At 42.3% G+C, this 22,723-nt stretch overlaps 1 protein-coding gene across 5 annotated transcripts in view; it reads right to left on the bottom strand.

The window, feature by feature from the left end:
• PACS2 (phosphofurin acidic cluster sorting protein 2) overlaps nt 1-22,723 on the bottom strand; it is a 410,192-nt gene that overhangs the window by 213,226 nt on the left and 174,243 nt on the right. For all 5 annotated transcript variants that reach the window (XM_075192154.1, XM_075192150.1, XM_075192151.1 and 2 more), the window contains exons 11-14: nt 18,593-18,652; nt 18,155-18,226; nt 2,606-2,724; nt 2,238-2,370 (exon numbers count right to left, since the gene is read on the bottom strand). In XM_075192154.1, coding sequence (XP_075048255.1) covers nt 2,238-2,370; nt 2,606-2,724; nt 18,155-18,226; nt 18,593-18,652 — 384 coding nt within the window. The remainder of the gene's footprint in view (nt 1-2,237; nt 2,371-2,605; nt 2,725-18,154; nt 18,227-18,592; nt 18,653-22,723) is intronic.

The raw sequence follows: 22,723 nt of genomic DNA, 5'->3' as shown, positions 1-22,723 counted from the left end.
CCATATACATTGAATAGAACTACTCATAGCCTAGGGAGAAGGGTACGTGACCACAGCACCTGTCAGAAGGTCTGCTGCGGTTGCAGCTGTCAGCGCTGCCAGTGTGCCGGCGCTGACAGCTTGCTGCAGTCTCCTGCACATTCTTAAAAAAAAAAAAATGATTGGGCAGCATTGCTGAGGATGAGATAGCACTCCGGCTACTCACCCCGGCTCAGGGACCTGGGGTGGAGAAAAGCCGCAGGCTGTCCACCACCTGGGAGGCATTCCTTACCCCAGAACATTGGTCCACCTTTAGCAAAATAAAGAAAAATAATAAAATCTGCAAATAATTGAATCCAGGGCAGGAGCCCTTAAAAACATGCCAGACTCCTAAGGGCACCAAAACTAAACGGAGTACTCCTTCCTGTGTGAGGTGTATAGCAGGGGTGGAGCCACACACTCACAAGTTTAATGTTAAAGAGTCTTGACTCCCGTGACCACCTACTATACCCCTATGTCTAGCAGTGTAACCTTTCTTTCACAAAGACAATTTAAATTTACGCATTTTGGCAACATTTCTAAATGTTTTGTAATGTTCCTTACCTAAATTGGCTGAATATTCAGTGATAAAAAGGCAAAACAAAAACATTTTGCCACCAAATATAGAAATAATCACATAAAAGAACAAGTTATCACTGCTGTTATGTACAACCTGATTGTTATCTGGAGCGTTCAGCTGTGACAACTATTACATTTCTCTAACATTTTATGAAAAAATGGAATTTAAAACAAAAAACTTACAGGTCTGAAAATTTCAGATGGTTTTCTACGAGAATCCTTTCAATGTGTATTAAATACTTTTTATGTGCAGTATCAGTTATAAAAGAATAGCTGAAAATGGGAATGTATGCAGTGAACAACATTAGCGCTCTCTAAAGTTAAAATCCACTTCTTGTCTTGTTAAATGTTTATATTGGGATTGTGAGGTGTGCAAAGTAGAGCAAATATTGGCAAAGTATGTAAAAACAGGGTTGAGGTCTTAGCAGTTCACTGGATTATCAATATTATTTTTCCATATGTTAATATTGGCCTAAAGTTCTTAACTACATACAAAAAAGCCTGTCTATTAAAAAATTGTATTATCATATCCTCTACTATATATGCTTGGTGTTCATATTGAGAGACTGAGCCTCTTAATACCGTGGTATTAACAATAACCTTATGTACGATAGCGGTCGCCTTCTGGCATTGCGATTGTTATCTCATATAACAGTTACCCGATACCAATATAGTACGTGTAGCGTGACACACGCTGCTTTTACAGTCTTATTATTCCCAATTAAGTAACAATTATTAGTGATTGCATGGAATATATTAACTACAATATAGCCATCTTACAGCGCAGCATATATCTGCCTTCACAACAAGCGCAGTCCATATAATCCCGGTTCAGGGACATTTAATGGTGATTACACGCAGTATCAAAAAGTTTGTTTATGAATGTTAAGCAATTTCTAGCTATTTTTTAAGAAAATAAAATCTGTGGACACATGACAGTCTATTGAGGCAATTACAGTCTGTCTGCCCAAGTGATTTATGAAAAAGAGTATGAGCTCTATATTACACGCTTATAATTTATCCCTACCAGTGAATGTTTTTAACTCGCATGTCTTTTGTGTTGATGCTTTGTTTTAATATTTCACAATTGTCTTTTTTGGTCTGATGGTGTCTTTATTTTAACAAAACTAATAAAAGTTAAGTTTTAAAGGGTTTGAGTGCTGTTCAGCCCTATTTTGCCGAACCTTAGTTTGTTTCTTTTTCCGACATACAAAACAGTAAGCAATTGATTCCAAGGAAAATTACTCACATGCAATTATGCTGTGAAGCAATTGTGCCAAGTATGAAAGCACGTTCAATCAGGCTCCACCACTGTGCTGCTGCACCCCTGCTCCTACTCAACCAGTGGCACTTTACATTAAAACAGCACAGGGGGTTTTAGTGGGCGGAGACAAGGGTTAGACAGCAGTGGTAAATTTAGCTAAAGATTAGGCTGCAAAGAGCAAGGTTAGAGCTAGACACAAGGACAAATGTAAGGTTAAGCTTCATGTTATTTTAGAATTAGACTTTTGTATTGGGATATAGTTAGGCTATGAGGGAGGTTAATGTCAGGATTAGGCTGTAGGGGAGAATACAAAAGTCATAAAAATAGTCTGCAGAAGGCAGGCAAGTAGCTGTAAGGATAACCATATGAAATTTACCTGGAGATGGATCCGTGTATCAGTCGAACGCTCATTGTCTAGGCTGTTGGCACGCTCGTTCTGTGGCCGTGTTGCTTGCCTTTCTTTCAAAGATGTGCTCCTGCCACGACGTCCTGTTTGCTTCCCTTCCAAACTATAAACAAAATCAAGATCTATAACTGATAGCTTACAATGTTTCTCTAACTCTAACCTTCATTGTAAACTATGTATGTTTTATACTTCAAAAATAAGTTAACTCAAAGCAAATAAAGAAATATGACACCCAACATAAAAGCATTACTTGTAATTTCTATTTTTTGCAAATACTATACTCCAACAATGATGCATTTTTAATTTTTGCACTTCTGACAATAAAGAGTCTTATTTACCGAGTAGAAGGAATAATCAAGGATTCAGTTTTTGTTATCTTTCCACTGGGTGGTAACCTCTCAATGAAAACATCCAAGGTGGAAAGTTCTGGATCCTGTGTATCTTCCTGAGTGGTTTCCTAGAATAAGAATGGAGTCGCAACTTTTAATACATAATTTAAACTACCACACAATAATGTTATACTATAACTTGAAACAGAAATGAGCAAATATGAGTAATCTCAAGAAAATACATTAGGAGTGGAACTCTGGCAGACTTGTGGGTCTTTACATCATACCTGTTGCAAAGGAATTGTTAGAAAAATAACTATATTTCCCTTTTACATCATAACATAAATAATTTGCTTGCCCTTTAATCCACATGAAATAATGCGCCAGTCCCCAGAAAAAAAGTCTACAGAATTATACTACACAAAGACAAGCGGACAGAACAGGGCTTTTCCATTGCAATTAAGCAAAAATGAATCCCATGACCGCTTCATTACTTAAAATCTTTATGCTTCGTCCATTGGGTGACAACAAGTACATTGGGCTATAGTGTAGGATCCAGGCACTGTAAATCTTTAACTGTTGTCCAAAGATCCCCCGCCTCTCTAGGTGCTTGTCCAGCAAGGCCTCAGTTTATGTTTAACCAAGCCCCACAGAAAAGGAAAGAATAAACCAAACAGAAAAAAGGGAAAGTTAAAACAACCACCTCCAAAACAAAAAAGGGTAGCAACCTGGGGTTTCACAATTGACAAAGAAGTAAGGATTAAATGTAAATATAAAAATTCTAATTTCTTCAGGTATCAATTGGGGGGCCACCGAGTACATATGGGATGTCCAAAAACTGCAATTACAGGTAAGATCACTAAGAAGAAACAAAGATGTAAATACATTAAACTTGTAAAATCTGGTAAAAGTGAACAGTGGACCAAGTAGCCACCCAACACAGCTGCTCAGTTGAGGCACCATGTCGTGCCACCCAAAAAGCACTCACCGACCTAGTGGAGTGAGCCTGAAGATCCTCTAAAACAGGCTGTCATGCACAACTATAACCCCGATGGATTACTACTGTAACCCATCGAGAAACGGTAAGCTTAGAAACCAGCAACAACCTCTTGTGCAAATCAAAGAGGACCAAACGTAGAGAGCCCTATTCCTCTGGAGATAAACTCTTAACCCAGAGCCAGGAGGACAGTGTCCTGATTAATGTGAATCTGCATATCAATTTTGCTTGGAAGAAAGGTTTGATCCGAAGAACTGCCCTAGGCTCATGGATAACAAGAGGAGGAGACAAGCAGGACAAAGCTGTCAACTTCAAAACTCTTCTGGCAGCAGAACTGGCTAAACGGAAGACCATTTTCAACCTCAGGAATTTCAAGTTCAAGATTCAAAAAGGAAGACCAAGCCAAAATCCTAACGGACCATAAAATACACCCTGCAAAATTCTGCACATCCAGTAATGAAGCTAATCTTCTTTGGAAAAAAGACAGAGCAGACACCTGAACCTAAAGAGAAGGTACAGACTGTCATCAAACTCCTTCTGTAAGAACATAAGCAATCTTGGTTAAAAGAAACCCCTCCTAGCCTGAAGCATGATTTCCACCACACACTGACAGCACCTGTGCACGAAGGTTCATGGCTTCAACTGCCATGCAGTTAAACCAGCCACTCTAAACCTTGCTGTATAAACAGCCCTTCACTTAGGTCTGGTCTGAGTGGAAGACACCATGATTAACCCACCGTCAAGGAGTAGGTCAGTGTACCAACCTCTTCAAAGCTAATCTGGAGCTACCAGAATGACTGGGACATTCCTTCACTCTTCATCTTCTTCGAGATCCTTGGACTGGGTAAAAAAGTAAAAAAACCACCAAGGAACAGACATGGCATCTATCAACACCACCAAATGGATCTCTTGCCCTAGAACGGAAGAACTCTACCTTGTGGCTCAACCAAGGCATCCAACTGACCCCACCTGTCAAGCATCTGGCAAAAGACCTCTGGATGCAGAGACCAATTGCTGGGATGGAAGATTACCTGCACAAAAAGACCAACTACCAATTCTCAACACCTGGGATGAAAATCACCATGATGGCCTGAATATTTTGTTCAGCCCACTGAATGATCCTGTCAGTCTTCTGCATGGCTAGAGCTAGAGGGCTTCTACTGCCTCCCTGGTGATGGAGGTATGCCACAGCTGTGCAAATGTCCAACTGTATCTCCACTGCCCTTCACCATTGAAAATGCTCTGCGCAAACCACAGTGACTTTGAAATTAGGCGTGAAGGACACAACCACCAAACAATGAAGGCTGGTGTCCGTCAAGGCCCAATCCCAGATTAATAATGGGTGACCTTTATAGGGGCTGACACAACTTTGGCACAAGACATATCACCTGGAAAGACAGGTGAGATCTATTCACTTCGAGAGGAGTTCTAACTAAATCTCTCTTGCATGAAACTCAGCAAACTGGACACTCTCGAAAGTCAACACCAGCTTCCCAGAACCTTCATGAAGATGTGCACTGAAGTCTGTCCACCAATAGACACAGACCTTACCATATTTTCAAGGCCTGCATTTTGTCCAGCGGTAAGAACACCCACTCTTTCTAGGAGTCAAGAAGAATACCCAAAAATATCATTTGCTATGATTAAATCAGTCTGGACTTATTAAAGTTCAGAATCCAACCGTGTGATTCTAGAGTCTGGGCCAGCACCTGCATCACTGCTGGTTACTCTGCTTTGATGAGATCTTCCAGGTAGAAAATAATCTCTTGGACTGAAATAGAGACATAACTACCATGATCTTGGTCAGGATCCTCGGTGCTGTGGCGGGCCCAAAAGGGAAGAGCCCTGAACTGTAAATAATCCAACAGCAGACCTGAGAAGACACTCGGGCCTCCCCCAGATCAGAACATGAAAAACACGTGACAGGATGGACTGCCTATGCCACCCTGTCTAATGTTGCTGGGAACCAGCAGGGCTTACTTTGCCACTGTTTCCTTTCAGCATCCTAAAAACGACCTCTAACCGCAGTAGGAGAGACTTACAATTGCAGCCACCACTGGACTCCTTACCGGCATCCAGAACAGTGTTTCTTCTGGGCAACTGACGCTGCTAGTGTACCCCGTTACTTACAGACCTCCTCTTATGGAACGGGGTTGCTGTGAATGGATCCCTCCTGGCCTATCACACTGGCCAGAGCTGCTGGATAGCGGGCAGAGCGGTGGTACAGGAAAGCTGTGTCTAAATCTCAGAAGACCCGGGAATGGATTAGAGTTGGGCCTAATCTGTAGGTCACAGGAATCAGCATAGAGAAGTTTCCAAGCAGGTCTTTCAAGCAAGTGATGTTTATTTGCTCACACTGATTGAAGGTACCAGTGATCAGGTCAGATGAAACAAGAAGAACCTTTAATACAAAACAGTGCTGTTTTTATACACATCTGGGACCTAATTCATTAAAGAACATAAATTAAGAAGTTTCTTATTTAAGTCTCCTGAACAAAACCATATTACAATGCAAGGGGTGAAAATTAGTTTTCTGTTTTGCACATAAGTTAAATACTGACTGTTTTTTCATTTAGCACATTTGGTCCTAGCAGGAGGTAATGCATCCTCCTGTCCCTTTGACCAATCTGGGTTGATTCACGTGCAGGCTGCATGAACGAGAGCTTTAACACCTTTAACATTGCTGCTAGTGAAAGGGGGGAGTATACTTTTCCCCTGTCCACGAGCTGCCAGGACGAGGGGGGCTCAGGTGCCTGTGTCTGGGGCGAGATATTTACCTTTTAAATTTCCCACCCAAAAGTTACTTTCAGGGACCCTGCTCCAGGGACTGGATCGGCTTCCTGGCTGAAAATAGTACCAGGGGAGAGCAGCCAGATCCTGGGGCAGCAGTCCCTGCCCTGTCGCTAATTGAAACTCTTTGAGGTCCTACTAGGAACTTAGCTTCCTGGGACCCCCAGGAGGTGCTGCACCTCCTGGACCTATTTGATTCCATGAAGCTGGCGCTGGCTGTTAAGTCCCTCCGGCAGCCACTGAAGCTGGCTGCCGGAGGGCGAAGGGGATCCAGGGCAGCCTCTGCAGCCCCAGCACAGGGTAAGTACTTTTTTTATTTTACATTTCATACATTTAATACATATAGTTACACTTCCAGCGTCTAGCGCCAGGTGTTAACCCATTCAGCGCTGAGCACCGGCTCTTTATCAGTGATGCAGCACCTACACATACATTGCACATTTAAAATTACATTTTTACACTCCCTCACCGGGGTTTAACCCTTTACATGCTGCAGCACTGGGTGCTACTCAGCCAGCTCTGGAACGCACATATTAAAATACCTATTTATTACAATAAACACATTTTTCATTAATAAACTCTCACGTAGCACTTATCGCCGGTGATTTAACCCCTCCGATGCCTGGTATTAACCCTCCTGGCGACTAAGTCAATTTCAAGATGGCCGCTTTACTCGTGTGGCGGTTGGTAACTCAGGACCCGGCCACGACACATACTTGATGTAAAAGAACAGAGCACTCGTTACTGTTTACTATTGATTTCAAGGAACTCCATCTTCAACCTGGACACCCAAAATTAGGTGTTTAAAGATTTTAGACAGAGAACTGAAAAAAACGTCAAGTTTCTGCCCTCCAAATAGGTTGGAGTAAAACCACAAACTTGGTTGATGGACCGGGATTGGAATAACCACCTCTGAAGAAATCAGGGACTGAATGGCTTATTGCGGTGCAAATTTTTTTATCCAGCTTGCAGGAAGACCTGTGGTAAATAGCCGTCTGGGTTGAGATCCATCACGAATCCCTGATTCCTCTGACCCAGAGATCCATGATAGCTTTGAAGCACTGTTTGTAGAAAAGGAGTAGATGGGTTCACACCACAGTGGAATATGGGTGGGCAGAATGTCTGTCACGAGATGTTTTGTTCTAGACTTGGCAGCTGAACATATAGCAGTCCAAGTCAGCCTAACTCTCTCAAACCACCTGTATGGGCAGAAGATTGAGATGCTTACTCAGTGTTCTTCCTGAAAACTGTAAGGAACAAAACCTGGAAACTTTGTAATTGGGAGCCTTAATTGGGAGCCTTAACAGGGAGGAAAGAACTTATACCTGCTGTTGCCTGACTAATGAGGTCATCAAGCTCGTACCCAAATAAGACACCAATTGAAAAAGGTAGCAACTCAAGAGTCCTCTTGAACTCCACTTGAGCCTCCCAGGGGTAAGCCAGAGTGTCAGGCAAGCCGAAACGGAAGAGGTCGAGATCCTAGCCCCCATCAGTCCCACTGCCTCCACTTTTTGCTTCCTCCATTTTCATAGCACTCCCAAAAAGTTATGTTCTTGAATCGCAAGCAAATTCACAATCATTTCTGCGTATACATTTGACTATACCAATCATACATCAGCTAAAAAGCAGTGTACTACTCCTTTGTTTGCTGGGGGATCAATGTGCTAGATTGAATGTATGAAATGCATTGTGCGGAGTGGATTAGGTTCCTGGGCGCATGAAAGTGTATACATATAACTTTGATAAAGTGGATACAAAAGTGAATATTATATTCAATTGTATAGTATGAACACGTTCTGGCCAGAACAGTTTAAAAACATAATATAGAAATATATAGCCTAGAGTTGTATGTATATTCTACTGCAGCAAGGTATATACAATGTTGGTTGCAGAGATAACAAGTGGCAGGTATAATTCTGATCAGTCCAATAGTATATTAGGTAGCTGAATAAAAACATATCTGGAGATGGAAAAAAGAAAATAGGCAATTGCAAGCCCGTCTGACTCCCAAGCGTATCCGATCAATAGGGGAATCATATATATAGAGAACCGCAAAAGTGCATTAGAGACTCACATTTGAGTAGTATAGTAGTTCCGTCAGGTTGGGATGTTTTTCTCCTGTAAATCGGGAGTTCCTTCTCTTGCCCTGGTCCAGGTAGGCGTTTTTATTGGTCCCGCAGAAATGTGCAGTAGAAGGGTAGCGCATGCGCGCTCAGATTATCCAGACGCTGACTGAGACCTTACTGATGTTCAAAGTAGCTCTTGTAGTGCCAATGAATCGGCTAGCATGCTAGCGAGCTGGAGCCCCACAATTGTAAAATATTAGCAGGTAGTGGCACAGTAATGTAGAAAATAGAAAGGTAGATGATAAAATAATGTAAATAAAGTTCATCCTCCATGCCCAGTATTTATGGTTTCGAGCCCCCCATTTGCAGATGTTGGTAATTGATGTTAACTAGTCTTGTGAGTGTTGAATAGGTAAGCTGATTCCACATACAATGAACGCATGCAATATGTATAGGGATTTCCCAGTACAGATGGTAATAAAATAAAGACGTGAATTAGTCTTCCATTGTTTAGTCCGATGCTATGAACAATAAGCAATAAACAAGAGACAATATTGCTGGTATGGAACACTGTGAACCATCAAGCTATATAAAGTTGTATACACCACAATACATATGCCCACAGCAATACATAAATACATGTGGTTGTGTGCCATCATAAAAATTAAAAAATAGTAGTAATAAAAAACCATGAGGGTACCTTGTGTAGCTGATGGGAGAATGAAATGGTTAAATAAATCAAGGATGTATACATATATATATTTAATACCCATGGTTTTGATGCTGGTATATAGCATGATGGATCTTCAAATTGTATAAAGTTGTATAAGGTTAGACACACCGCAATCCATATGTCTCTGAACAATATGCATATGTTTGTGTATTGACATGGGTAAACCAGACCGTGTGTAATGGATGATGAAAAGGTTGGGGTGGTTCAGGTTTTCAGAAAGTATCCCAAGTCAAAATGCACTTTCAATCCCCTAGGGGTCAGGGTTTTTAGATTGTATATCCACCTGGCCTCTTCCTTGGAATTAAGTGCAATATAGTCCCCCCCCCCCTCTCTCCATTGTTTATGTACCTTGCAAATCCCCAAGAATTTGAGCAGGAATGGGTCATGGTGCTTATGGAAGTGATCTGACACACTATGGGGCATATTCAATTGTCGCGGAAACGTTGAAAATCTTGCGGTCCGCGCACTATTACCGTTGTTACGGCAATAGTCCACGGAAAAAACGTTATTATGGGAGTTTTCTCTAATGCATTTTTGCGGTTCTCTATATATGATCTCCCTATTGATCGGATACGCTTGGGAGTCAGACAGACATGCAATTGCCTTTTTTTCAACTCCAGATATGTTTTTATTCAGCTACCTAATATACTATTGGACTGATCAGAATTATACCTGTCACTTGTTATCTGTGCAACCAAAAAGAGGATTTATGTACTTACGTTAAATCCGTTTCTCTGATTCCGTCTGGGGGACACTGCTTACCATGGGTTGTGGAGGGAGCTTGGGGAGTTGGCACCTAACTAGTTAACTTTTAGTACTGCCGACAGACCCCCTCCCCTCTACAATCCCCCTGTCTCTTCCTCTTCCTGTCAGTTAATTAAAAAGCCCCAAGGAGAAAAGGCCAATCAACCAAAAGCACACAGAAGAAAAGCAGAAGGGAGGAATCGCAGTGTCCCCCAGACGGAATCAGAGAAACGGATTTAACGCAAGTACATAAATCCTCTTTTCTCTTTCATCCAGTCTGGGGGACACTGCTTACCATGGGGACGTTCTAAAGCAGCCCCCTAAGGGTGGGACTACTCTGAAAGCCCCGCTCGTAAAGCATTACGAGCGAAATTTGCATCCGCAGGAGCAAATACATTAAACTGGTAAAACTTTGCAAAGGTGTGGACAGAGGACCAGGTGGCTGCTCTGCAAAGCTGGTCTGCAGAAGCCCCATTTCTCGCTGCCCACGACGCCCCCACCGATCCGGTGGAATGGGCCACAAGTCTCTCCGGCACCGGACGGCTAGCCTCTATGCAAGCTTGCTTAATGGTAGCCGTAATCCATCCTGCAATGGACCGTTTTGAGGCTGGCCAGCCTCTCTTATTAGCATCACAAAGAACAAACAAGGAATCAGCACGCCTCACTTGAGAACTTCTTTTGACATAAATGCCTCAACCACATCTATCTTTTCCATAGACTCTGAATCCGAATGGGAAGTGGGAGAAAAGACCGAAACTACAACTTCCTGGTTCAGATGGAAAGCCGAAACTACTTTAGGAACAAAGGAAGGGAGGGTTCCCAACACCGCTTTGTCTTCATGGAAAACCAGATATGGTTCCCGGCAAGACAGAGCACCTAATTCTGAAACCCTACGTGCCGATGCAATAGCCAAAAGAAAGAGGAACTTCCAGGTAAACCACTTCAAATCTGCCACAAGTAATGGCTCAAAGGGAGGCCCTTTAGGCATGTCCAGCACCAGGTTGAGATCCCACGGTGCTGTAGGCGCAGCATAGGGAGGCTGAATATGCAAGACTCCCTGAAGGAAAGTCCTAATATCTGGCAAATCAGCTAATTTCAGGTGAAAAAAAGACTGAAAGTGCCGATACCTGAACTTTTAGGGAACCTAAACGAAGCCCTGCTTCCAGGCCATCTTGAAGAAAAGCCAATAAACGAGGGAAACGAAAGGAGGACGTGTGACATGTCCTATTTTCACACCATCTGATATAGGCTTTTCAAATCCGGTGACAGATGCGAGCCGAGACTGGCTTTCTGGCCCGCATCATAGTGTTCACCACGCTGGAGGAAAAACCTCTAGCCCTCCAGAGGCTGGCTTCAACAGCCATGCCGTTAAACTGAGCTGAGGTAAATTCTGGTAACGGAAGGGACCCTGAAGAAGAAGAAGGTCATCTCGTGATGGAAGACGAAACCCCGGTCCTTCTGTCATAGAGAGTATGTCCGCGTACCAGACTCGGCGCGGCCATGAGGGAGCTATTAGAATTACTGGCAGACCTCCTTGTTTTACTCGTCTGAGCACGCGAGGAAGCATGGGAATCGGAGGGAACAGGTATCCCAACCTGAAGTCCCATGACATCGTCATTACGTCCACTGCCACCGCTAAGGGGTCTCTTGCCCTTGCGCAAAACCTGTGAACCTTTCTGTTGTTTTCTGGGTTTATACCCCTTACATTATCGTATATCACTATATATTTCATATATTTGTCACTCTCACCTTTCACCCCCTTTCTTTAATTGTTTATTTTCTGTCACTCCTTTTCCTGTCTCAGGTCATAGGTCATTTATTTGATCATACTAAATAATACTCACCTTTTACACGCAATCACTATGGATCACTATAATTTATTAATTCTGGGTCCCTCTCCATTGGTACAGTCATTATATCACAATGATTTAGCATGACGTTATATGGGTAATATATACATGCACTGGGACTGGGATCTATCCCCATGATCACTGCTATGATTAATACCAGAATGATCATAAGTAAAGGATCATACATGGTATGTTAATCAATCTTGGAATAATATTAAAAAACTCTTTCTATATTATTATAGGATTAACACTTATTAATTTTATATGATTATATTAGATACACAATTATTTACTTACACATCATTGGAGAATATTCTCCTCTTCACTTTTAGATGAATTAAACCCCATCACCAACAGGGATGAATTTAGAATAATTTATGACTATATACAAACATTACCATCAGTTACAACTTAATAGTGTTAGACCTTTTGAAATATATACGAACTGACCATTTGAAACAACACCATCTTTATCTATGGAAGTCTCTCCGTTATTTATGTTTATAGCATACTTGTCATCCTGAGAAATCTCATGGATGTCATTAGTGTTTTTAAACAGCTACGATCCAGTTTGTAGAGATTTACCCCTTACTTCTGTGTTTCTTTATAAGTATCCTATCACGGCGATTTGGAGGCGGAGTTTAATTTCTCCGACCTCCTGTATTGGCTAACAAACATGTCCATCAAAGTCACCCACACTGTGGCGTGATTGGCTGACTTTACTTGTGTCATCATAGGGGCCGACCCGACTCTGATTACTTAAGACATACAGGAACGAGGCTCTGGTTAGCCTTGATAAAGCTGTTAAGCGAAACGCACGTTTCTTAGCTCCGTGTGTCATTATGCTAATATAAGTAGGAAACACTGTGACCATTCTCTCCTAACCCGTGAATTATTCATTACTAATATAGAGGGTACCTAGGGAGATTCATTCTGGCCAATGTAGCGTCTCAAGCTTAGGGTGTTCATATTACCCCTTGGCTCAATGTTTATACATATTGATTCTATACTATAGTCTCCCTGAGACATGTAAACCTTGAGTTCCTATACTATTATAAAGTAGATAGCTATTACTCAAGCCATTATCAGGAGATTTTCTCAGAACCACTTAGATATCTTTTTAGGGGTGATACATTGTTTGAGATATCAAAGAGACATACCTACTATTAGAGAACCCCTTTTGAGATATAATATATATATTAAATCTTTCAACAATAATTAATATACTAACCTATATTAGCGATACTCTCTATTCTGAGTTTATTATCAATACAGGACCACCGAGCTAAGTTTGCAGTGGATCTGCAATTTTAACAATTTTTGGTTTTTGTTATAGGATGAAATAACAACAACAATTTTAAGGCATATCAATAAAATTGAATTTTATTTATTAATTACTACACTCATCCATTGTTCTGAGTGCCCCACAGTCACCTGCTTTTTTCTCTTCTCTTTGGTATTTACAACCTTTCTGTTGTGTCTGGAGGCCATGAGATCTATATCCGAAAGACCCCACCTCTGAGCCAGAGACTGGAACACTTCCGGATGGAGTGACCACTCCCCTGGCATCATCTGATTTCGACTTAGGTAGTCGGCCTCCCAATTTATTATTCCTGGAATGAATACTGCCGATATTCCTGGAACATATTGTGCTGCCCAAATCAAGATTTGAGCTGCAATTTTCATTGCAGCTGCACTCCTGGTTCCTCCCTGTCTGTTGACGTATGCCACGGCCGTGACATTGTCGGACTGAACTCTGACAGGGTGGCCCTGGAGGAGAGACTGGCCTCCCCGAGGGCCAAAAGAATAGCCTTCAATTCCAGCACGTTTATCGATAGGGCCGATTCCTGAACCACCCAAAGACCCTGGAGCCGGAGGTGCAGGATTACCGCCCCCCCAACTCTTCAGGCTGGCGTCTGTCGTGGCTATGATCCATGACCATGGAGCAAAGGACCTGCCCACCGTCATGTGATCCTGAATCAGCCACCACTGGAGTGATTCTCTCGTCCTCTGGGATAGAGAGATCCTTTGAAGATCTAAGCGTAGGTGGGATCCTGCCCATTTTGTCAACAGATCCCACTGAAAACATTGAGAATGAGCTCGACCAAAGGGGATGGTCTCGAAGGAGGCCACCATCTTTCCCAGCAGCCGCATGCACAAGTGCATTGAGGGGCTGGAAGAAGACAAGACCTGAGTTGTTATGCTTTGAATTGAACCGATCTTCTCGACAGGCAGGAACACCTTTTGCTGGCTGGTGTCCATGATGAGGCCTAGGAAAACCATGTGTTGACACGGAACCATCTGGGATTTCCTTAAATTGATCAGCCACCCGTGACCCTCGAGAACCGCCAAGGTGAGGGACACGTGATGACGTAAGCAATTCTCTGAGGAGGATTTGATGAGCAGAACGTCCAAATAAGGCACGACCTGAACTCCTAGAAGGTGAAGACGCGCTGCCATCACTGACATGATCTTCGTGAAAACCCTCGGCGCTGTGGAAAGGCCGAAGGGGAGGGCCCAAAACTGATAGTGGGAGGATCCCACTGTGAATCTGAGGAGGGACTGATGGTCGCTGCAGATGGGAACGTGGAGGTATGCGTCTTTTATTTCTATGGACGCCATAAACTGATCCTTCTCCAAGCCGTTTATCACCGACCTCAGGGATTCCATCCGAAATCTGTCCACCCTTAAGTGTACATTGAGACCCTTTAGGTTTAAGATGGGTCGAAAGGAGCCGTCCGGCTTCTTGACCAGAAACAGGTTTGAATAAAACCCCTGTCCCTTCTGGTAGTCTGGGACCCTGCAGATAACTCTTTGCGAAAGAAGAGAGGCGACACAATCCTGTATTGCCTGTCTTCTTGTTGGATCTCGGGGTAGTGGGGTTACGAAAAAACTATGTGGTACCGGGCCCAGCAGGTCTATCCTGTACCCCCTTGATATAATGCCCCGAATGCAAGAGTCTTGGGAGGACGCTGCCCACTGTTCCTGAAACAAAGACAGACGACCCCCCACTGGCGCCCCCTCCAGAAGAACAGAGTGGTCGTCAGGACGCAGGCTTCTCCTGGTTCTTGGAGGCCTGTCGCCTAGCCGTAAACGAGGATCTCCCCCTAGAAGAGAAGCCTCGAGCATTTGGCTGTCTACCTCTAAAGGACTGTCCTCTAGGCAAGGAGGTCCCCCGAAAGGGCTGACGAAAGGAGCTGACCCGAGGGTTCCGGCTCCTGTTAGAGAATACCAGCAAGGAAGTGCTTTTGCCCCCCGTTGCCTGAGAGATCAAGGTATCCAATTCCGGACCGAACAAACCTGCTGCTGAAAAAGGAATGGTTTCAACTGACTTTTTTGATTCCGCATCTCCTTCCCAGGATTTCAGCCATAACGTCCTCTTTGCTGAAATAGATGCCGCCTGAATATAAGAGGATACAGCCGCTGTGTTCTGGGCCGCCTCATCAAGGTACCCCGATGCCTCCTTCAAATGCAAAGGCAGGGGAAGTAAAGCAGAGTCCTGTAAGGCCTCTGCCAGCTGGTCTGCCATGCTTCCATGGCTCTAGCAACCCAAGCTGAAGCAAATGTGGGTCTAAAGGAAGAACTCGCAGCCGCAAATATAAATTTTAGCTGGGATTCCACTCTGCGATCATTGGCATCCTGTAGAGATGCTGAACCGGGAGCTGGAAGTAAAGTGTGTTTGGCCAATCGGGCTATTGGAATATCCACTTTGGGAATACTCTCCCAGCGAACCACATCTTCCTCCTGCAACGGATACAGGGAAGAGAACCTTCTGGGAACAGAGAACCTTTTATCAGGCTGTTTCCATGCTCCTTCTGCAATATCCTTAAGGTCTACAGAAGGGGGAAAACAGATAGCCTTCCTTTTGGCCTTCTTAAAGAGACTTCTGTCTCTAGGGATAGGATCCTCCGGTTCTGGGAGGTCCAACGCTTGTCTCACCGCTAAAACCAAATTAATAAATTGGCTTTTAGAATTTTCTTCCTGTCCCAAAGGTTTAACCTGGTCAGGATCAGAATTAATTTCCCCCTCATCTTCTGAAAACTCCTCAGAGTCTGAAAGGACCATAAGGGGATTGTCAGATCTAGGCCTCTTTCTTTTAGTAGGCGGGATGTTTGGGGAATCAAGTAACTGGTTCAGTTTATCCAAACCCTTTGTAAATGCTGCAGACCATGCAGGTTCTGTGGAAACAGGGGCTTGGTCAGTCTGTAATGAGGAAGGTCCTGGTATAGACATTCCAATGGAACCAGTGGTAGCCGGGAGGCCTAACTGTGTGCTAGTATTATTAGCCACCGAAGTTGCCACAGTAGATAGCAATTGATTTGATTGAAAAACCATCTGTGCTAGAGAGGAAACCAACTGTGTCAGGGAGGCCACCCAGGCCGGTTCCTCTGTCAGTGGGGCTGAAATATGCTGGGTTTGCACAGGGGGGACCCCTGCTTCGCAGACAGAGCAGAGCGCCAAAGGGTCCTTCTGCCCACAAGGTAATTTTACATGACATTTTGAACATGTGAAATATTTAACTATAGGGCCCTTTCCCTTATCTGTCATTTTTTTATATAAAGGAAGGCACACCAAACACACAGACTTAATTAAATTTAGCTGAGTAGAGAGAGAGAGTAATGTGTGGAGAGAATAGAGTGAAATAACAAGTAATCAACTAATCTTGTCATAAAAGTTGTACTTATAATATTTTAAACACAATATAATATTTAGGCAAGTAGGAGAACTACAATATAACCCCTACTAGCCCAATTTGTACACAGTAAAACGGATTATGTGTTTATATAAATCAGATACTTAGCCCATAGGCCAAAGAGGGGAGAAGTCCAACAGCAGTGTCCTGGTGCCTGCTCCCTCAGCTCTGTTCACTCTTCCCGGGCTTCTCCTTGGCGCCAGAAGGCTGGGATAGACCATCTCTCTCTGGAAGGAGGGGGGAGCCCTATGCCTAGCTCCCCCTTCAGTAATGCTGTCTCTGCCACACAACCAAAATTTTTTATTTTATATCCAAGGATCCGCTGCAGAGTAGTGGAGACCTCCAGGATTGAGGTCTCCGCAGAGGAAGATACCCGATGCCCCCTCCTATGTATGAGGGGGGATCCTGCTATAGCCCCCTTTCTCCTCTCTCCGTAGCGCCGCTCTGACCAAATCCAAAATGGCCGCCGGCATATTAACTATCCGATAACCGGCGCTCTATGCCTGTAATTGCAGCGCCGGTTATCGGGGAGGCTCCAGGAGTGACAGCGGTCCGTGAGACCGCTTGTCACTCCTAAATCAGGCACCCATTCTCTCCTGTCCCTGTCAGTGAGAGCCGCTGGCTCTCATCTGACAGGGGAGTGCCTGCGCTGCTCAGCTGTGAGTGTGTTCTCTATAGTAGAACACACTCCAGCGCTGCCACCTGTAAAAAAAGAAAGAATAAAATAAAATAAAATTTTGAAAATTACTCTAAGTACTAAAAAACACTGCCCAACTCCGTGGGCACCTTAAAAAAACCTGACAGGAAGAGGAAGAGGCAGGGGGATTGTAGAGGGGAGGGGTCTGTTGGCAGTACTAAAAGTTAACTAGTTAGGTGCCAACTCCCCAAGCTCCCTCCACAACCCATGGTAAGCAGTGTCCCCAGACTGGATGAAAGAGAAATTGTATATACCTTGCTGCAGTAGAATATACATACAGTTGCAGGCTATATATTTCTATATTATGTTTTTACATTGTTCTGGCCAGAACATGTTCATACCATACAATTGAATAAAATATTCACTTTTGTATCCACATTATCAAAGTTATACTATACATATATGCGCCCATCATCACTTTTATGCGCCCATCATCACCGTTTATTTATATAGTGCCACTGATTCCGCAGCGCTGTACAGAGAACTCATTCAGTCCCTGCCACTTTGGAGCTTACATTCTAAATTCCCTAACATACACACACACAGACACACACAGACACACACACACACACAGACTGACAGACAAAGAGAGATACTAGTGTCAATTTGATAGCAGTCAAGTGCCCAGGAACTTAATCCACTTTTTTATTTACTATCTATTTTGGAGGGAGGTGACTCCCCTCAAATATTGTATAGGTCCGTTTGTGGAAGCACCCCCATACATTAGGAAGCCTGGCCTCCCCCATATATCTTTTCCCTTATAATACATTGTTCTGAGACTGAGGTAATTATAAGGAGGTATACTTTAAATTGATTCCATGCTGGTGGCAACATAACAGTAAGTGCACTGGCTATTTGTGGTGTGATATACTCGTACTTCACCTAGACTGCAGAAACGGAAGGTAACACTGAATGGTGAAACGGATTGGCAGTCACATGAGTTTAAATTAACAAAATGAGAGTTACTTAATACAAATGCATTTCTTACCAATGAAACCGTGTCAGATATGCTATCAGGCAGATGCTTGGGTACAGATGTCCGTCTTTCAGCTACCACAAGCTGGATAAGTGCATTTGTGATGGAACAAAAACACAAAACCATGTAAAAAAAAAAAAAAAACAACACCAAATTACTTTACTCTTAAGCATATTTAATAGGCCAAACTAAAATACACCAGAACTGTGCGATCATCTTTGAAATCAGGTGTGTATTCCTAACAGATTTATCTAAAAACAAAATATATAAAATATAATTAAAGTTAGCTTTTTCTTGACAAAAGGTCTTGTTTTTGTGTCTTATTTCTGCATTTTATGTTAGAGTAAAAAATATCTCCCCATCAAATGAGACAAACCTTGTTTAAGAATGTCCAAATAAGAGGCATATTCATCTCAAAAGTTATATATAGGTTACTTTATATCAACTTACATCCGTGTTTGTTGATTGGGAGATGTCATGATAAGGCCTCTCAAACTGGACGGTACTATTCTGTATATGAAGAGAAAAGAAAAATCGATCATCCATGACGATTGATAATATTAACTGAATTTTATTCTTTATAAAGAAAAGAAATTATACACAAAATATATACACTATATGGAGAAAAGTATTTGGCCACACCTGTGAATTAGCACCTCCACCATTTTGTGAGTGACAGCAATCTCACTACATGATCGTGCTGAATCTGCAGCTAACCGCAGGATGTGATGGAATACCATGTCTGTCCTCATTATGGATGTTTCAAGTTAACCTGTTCACCAGCCGTGCACACTAAATTATTAAAACCCTACTTATTGCCAACTTGTGGGGGCAATTTTTCATCAAAATACATATTTAACATTTTATGTATTTGAATGCATTTAAAAGGCATCAAAAATAGAAGCTGAAATATGTAAAATGATTTCTAAAACCATAAATAAAAAAATAAATAAAAAAAAAGACATTGAGCACATTTTCCAAAATTGTACCCATACACACTAATATAAATATATATATTTTTTTTTTACACACAAACCATCTAAGCTCATTCTCTATTCTACAGAGCCAATATGCATCCTATAGGATACAATGGGCTCTCTCTTCTGTACAAAAAGAGGATTTTTGTACGTACTGTAAAATCCATTTCACTGAATCCATTTAGGGAACACAGCTAACTCTAACCCTAGGGGATATAGGAGGACGCTGTGCTGGAGTAGTCGGCACTATCCAAACTAAAAACTTTTTTGCATAGCAGCTCCTCCTCTTATACCCCTCCAGCCATACCTCCTTAGTTGTTTTACTAACATAGACCATAGAATAGGACTTCTAAAACCAAACAAAGAACACTCAATATGAAAGCAGTGCAAAGAAAATGGGTAAGATTGCAGTGACCCCAAATGGATTCAGAGAAATGAATTTTAAAGTATCCTCTTTTCTCATTGGACACTACTAACCAAAGATGGACATTCCAAATATTTTCTGTTCAAAACTAGCATCCTTGGACCAAGGACAGTGAACCCAGTCACCTCTGGTAAGATATAAATAGAGGACCAGATTTTTGCCTGACACAACTGTTAACCAAGTCTCCATGCCGCTCTAGCCAAAATACAATACAGCCACTCTGCCAGATCGGTGAGTTTAATTTAGAACTTTTGTTCCCTCTGAGATATAAGCCTGTCAGATACTGCTGATAGTCAACTTGCCACTTTTAATTTTCTTGCAATTGTTTTTAATTATTTATACACATTATACAAACAAGGATTCTATATGTTCTAAGTAAAGATGAAGATGCTCTACCTGCATCCCCAAACTCTAACCACTGGCCATGGGTGGGGACATGTCATTCTGAATGCTAGATCTTGTCCCAAAGCAGAGATGTTGGTGGAAAGGAAATACAATACCTAAGCTTGAGAAAGGGCTAGAGCACAAAATAGCTTGGTGGTACTGAAAACAAGATAACAAAAACCAGACACTCTTCCTGCTGAAGGAACAGTCAGTTAAGGATACCTCAAGATAGGAAAAGGACCCACAGCTTGTAGAGGTTAGAACAGCGGCTTCAGTAGCAAAGAAAGGACAGAGCACTGGTTACAGTCTACCTGAGGAACCTAAGGCTGCTGGATGTGAAGAAATGTACGGAGCTCTGGTTTAGAAGCCAATCTGTTCATAAAAGGATAGACAAGGCTAAACATGGTCTTTAGAAGACTAATCTCTGATCACCGTCCTGAAGGAAAACCAGGGACAAGCAAAAATAAATAGTTTAATACTTCTCACATACCAAACTATTTGGAAGTGCACACACTGTGGTAATCCCTGACCTGGACAGTATGTTAATCAAATTATCCCCCATGGCTCAAGATCATAAATTCAACTATCCACCATCAACACCATCAAAGTTTTGGCAAAAAAACAAAACACAACCAGTCTGGAGCTACAAACTAGCTATAAACTTCAGAAGAGGGAACCATTCCCCCAGAGGAGCGGCCTTCCATCTGAAAAGTCAGTCTCCCACTGGAAGATTCTTTCAGAGATTGCAGCAGAATAGTTTCAGCCCTACACAAAATCCCGACTGACTACTACATCACCAATGGGACCCAGACCCCTCTAGGTTCTCTACACAAAATTTGCATAGGAGATCAAAAGTGGAAATGAACAATAGCCTTACTAGAAGGCAAGACACCATTCTACCCATTATTAACCTGCAAGATAGGATGGAGACCAGTGTTAAGATAGCATAATTTTTGCTGTTACTCCTATTCAAATCTCCTCCCCCATAAAAGAATCCTTTGGCAAGGGGAAATTACATATTCATTTACTGGGATGGGATGACTGGCAATGCGATACCAGCAGTGCTTCCGTGAGCGCAATGGTTAGCAGTGGAGCGCATTTGTCTTATACAAAAAAACAAAACAAAAGGGGCAGCTTGGTATGGGATAACCATTACCTCTAACTTCTTGTATACTCCTAGTTTTAAGGTTGCACCAAGGTTGCCACTCTGGAGCAAGAATGGGAATAGAAAACACATCTGAGCTAAGGAGCCTGAAAAGGACACCAGCCAGATATATGTAGAAGTGGGTGAACCTTCCCTGCAATTCGATTTCAGTGGACCACCCAAGGAGGCAAGAAATGTCCCCCCACCGAATTTCCGCTGAATTCCTTTCAGAAGAAATGGACCTGGTATGGACCATGTGGCCAGGTACCAGAGTCCTTTGGGACCCCCTATGTACTTCTCAGTCTAAGCTGGAGTATGTGTCTGGCTGTCACCAAGAAAGCCGTTGCCACAAGATAGTACATGGAACCAGGAATTATCAGCAAATACCTCATTAATATGTATCTTATTGCTCTAGGGAAGATGTATGGAGATTATATAGTGATAGCGCTCAATTGCCCTATTGAGATTAAGTGTTTCATAAAAGGATATAGTACCTTCTCTGTTGTTCTATTGGAATTGGGTGATTGTTAAACAATCTAAAAAGAGGAGTAACGGCGGATATGGAGTCAATGGATGGGTAAATTAAAATGGTAAAACATACATTTAATATCTAAAACAAAAAATATACATGGCAAAATATATATAATCTGTAAATGGATAAAACACAATGCAATATGTAACAGTATGTCACAAACCAAATGAAAGTCCAAATATCACAACGTATAAATGAAAGTCCAATTGATGCTGAAATAAGGTTAACCCGTAAAACCTCAAGGACAAGGGAAGAAGTATATAGTGGATGCGATGTTGTACCAGTCTGTGACCAACCTTAATGTCCCGAGTGTCCACAGTGAGGTCCAGCAATATCCTTCTTGATGTGTCCTGGTGGACAAAAAACCTATATGTCCGTATAAAATCAACAGAGCTTACAGCGGTAATCCACAGACAGTAGGGAAAAGATCGAGTGCTAGCCAGTGTGCGTTCCACAGTGGAACGCACAGCACTTCCGGGGTGACGTCACAGAGGGTGTGACCCAACGCGTTTCATTCACTTAGCGAATTTCCTCAGGGGAGCATGATCGTTAGTCTGGAATACTGTCTTTTATAGTTGTCATCGTTAATTGCACAGGAATATTAATTATGAGGAATCCGGTCTTCATAATGAAAACCATTCATTAGTTTGTATAGCTTGAGTTGATATGGAGCATACATATGGAGCATACATAATGCAGTAAATCAATAAATGATGTAGATATATTCTGGATAAAATCGATCACAAAACAATCAGCCAGGATGCAACACTTTATTATGAATACATATGTCTGTGACAGATAAATTGTTAAGATGTTATACATAAATAGATTACGGTAAAAACAGCCACGATTTGGCTCTTATTCATGAACACAGTCTATAAAAATGAATTCGTTCAGATATCTTCCAGAGAGGAAGGAAGGTCGTATGATATAATTGATGATTATGTTTATGTATCAAAAATCTGAACATCGAAAGGGGACTAGTCAGCAGGTCCATTCCTCACCAATACACCCCAATCGGGATAATATTTCTCAGACATGTTTTTCTACTAAACCAGATATTCCCAAGCGTTCTCCCATCTTGGTACTAATCTGGCAACACTCTGCTTGGCTTCCAAGA

This window comes from Mixophyes fleayi, chromosome 12 (assembly GCF_038048845.1).
Source record: "Mixophyes fleayi isolate aMixFle1 chromosome 12, aMixFle1.hap1, whole genome shotgun sequence".
NCBI lineage: Eukaryota > Metazoa > Chordata > Amphibia > Anura > Limnodynastidae > Mixophyes > Mixophyes fleayi.
This window is presented reverse-complemented; position numbering and strand designations above follow the sequence as displayed.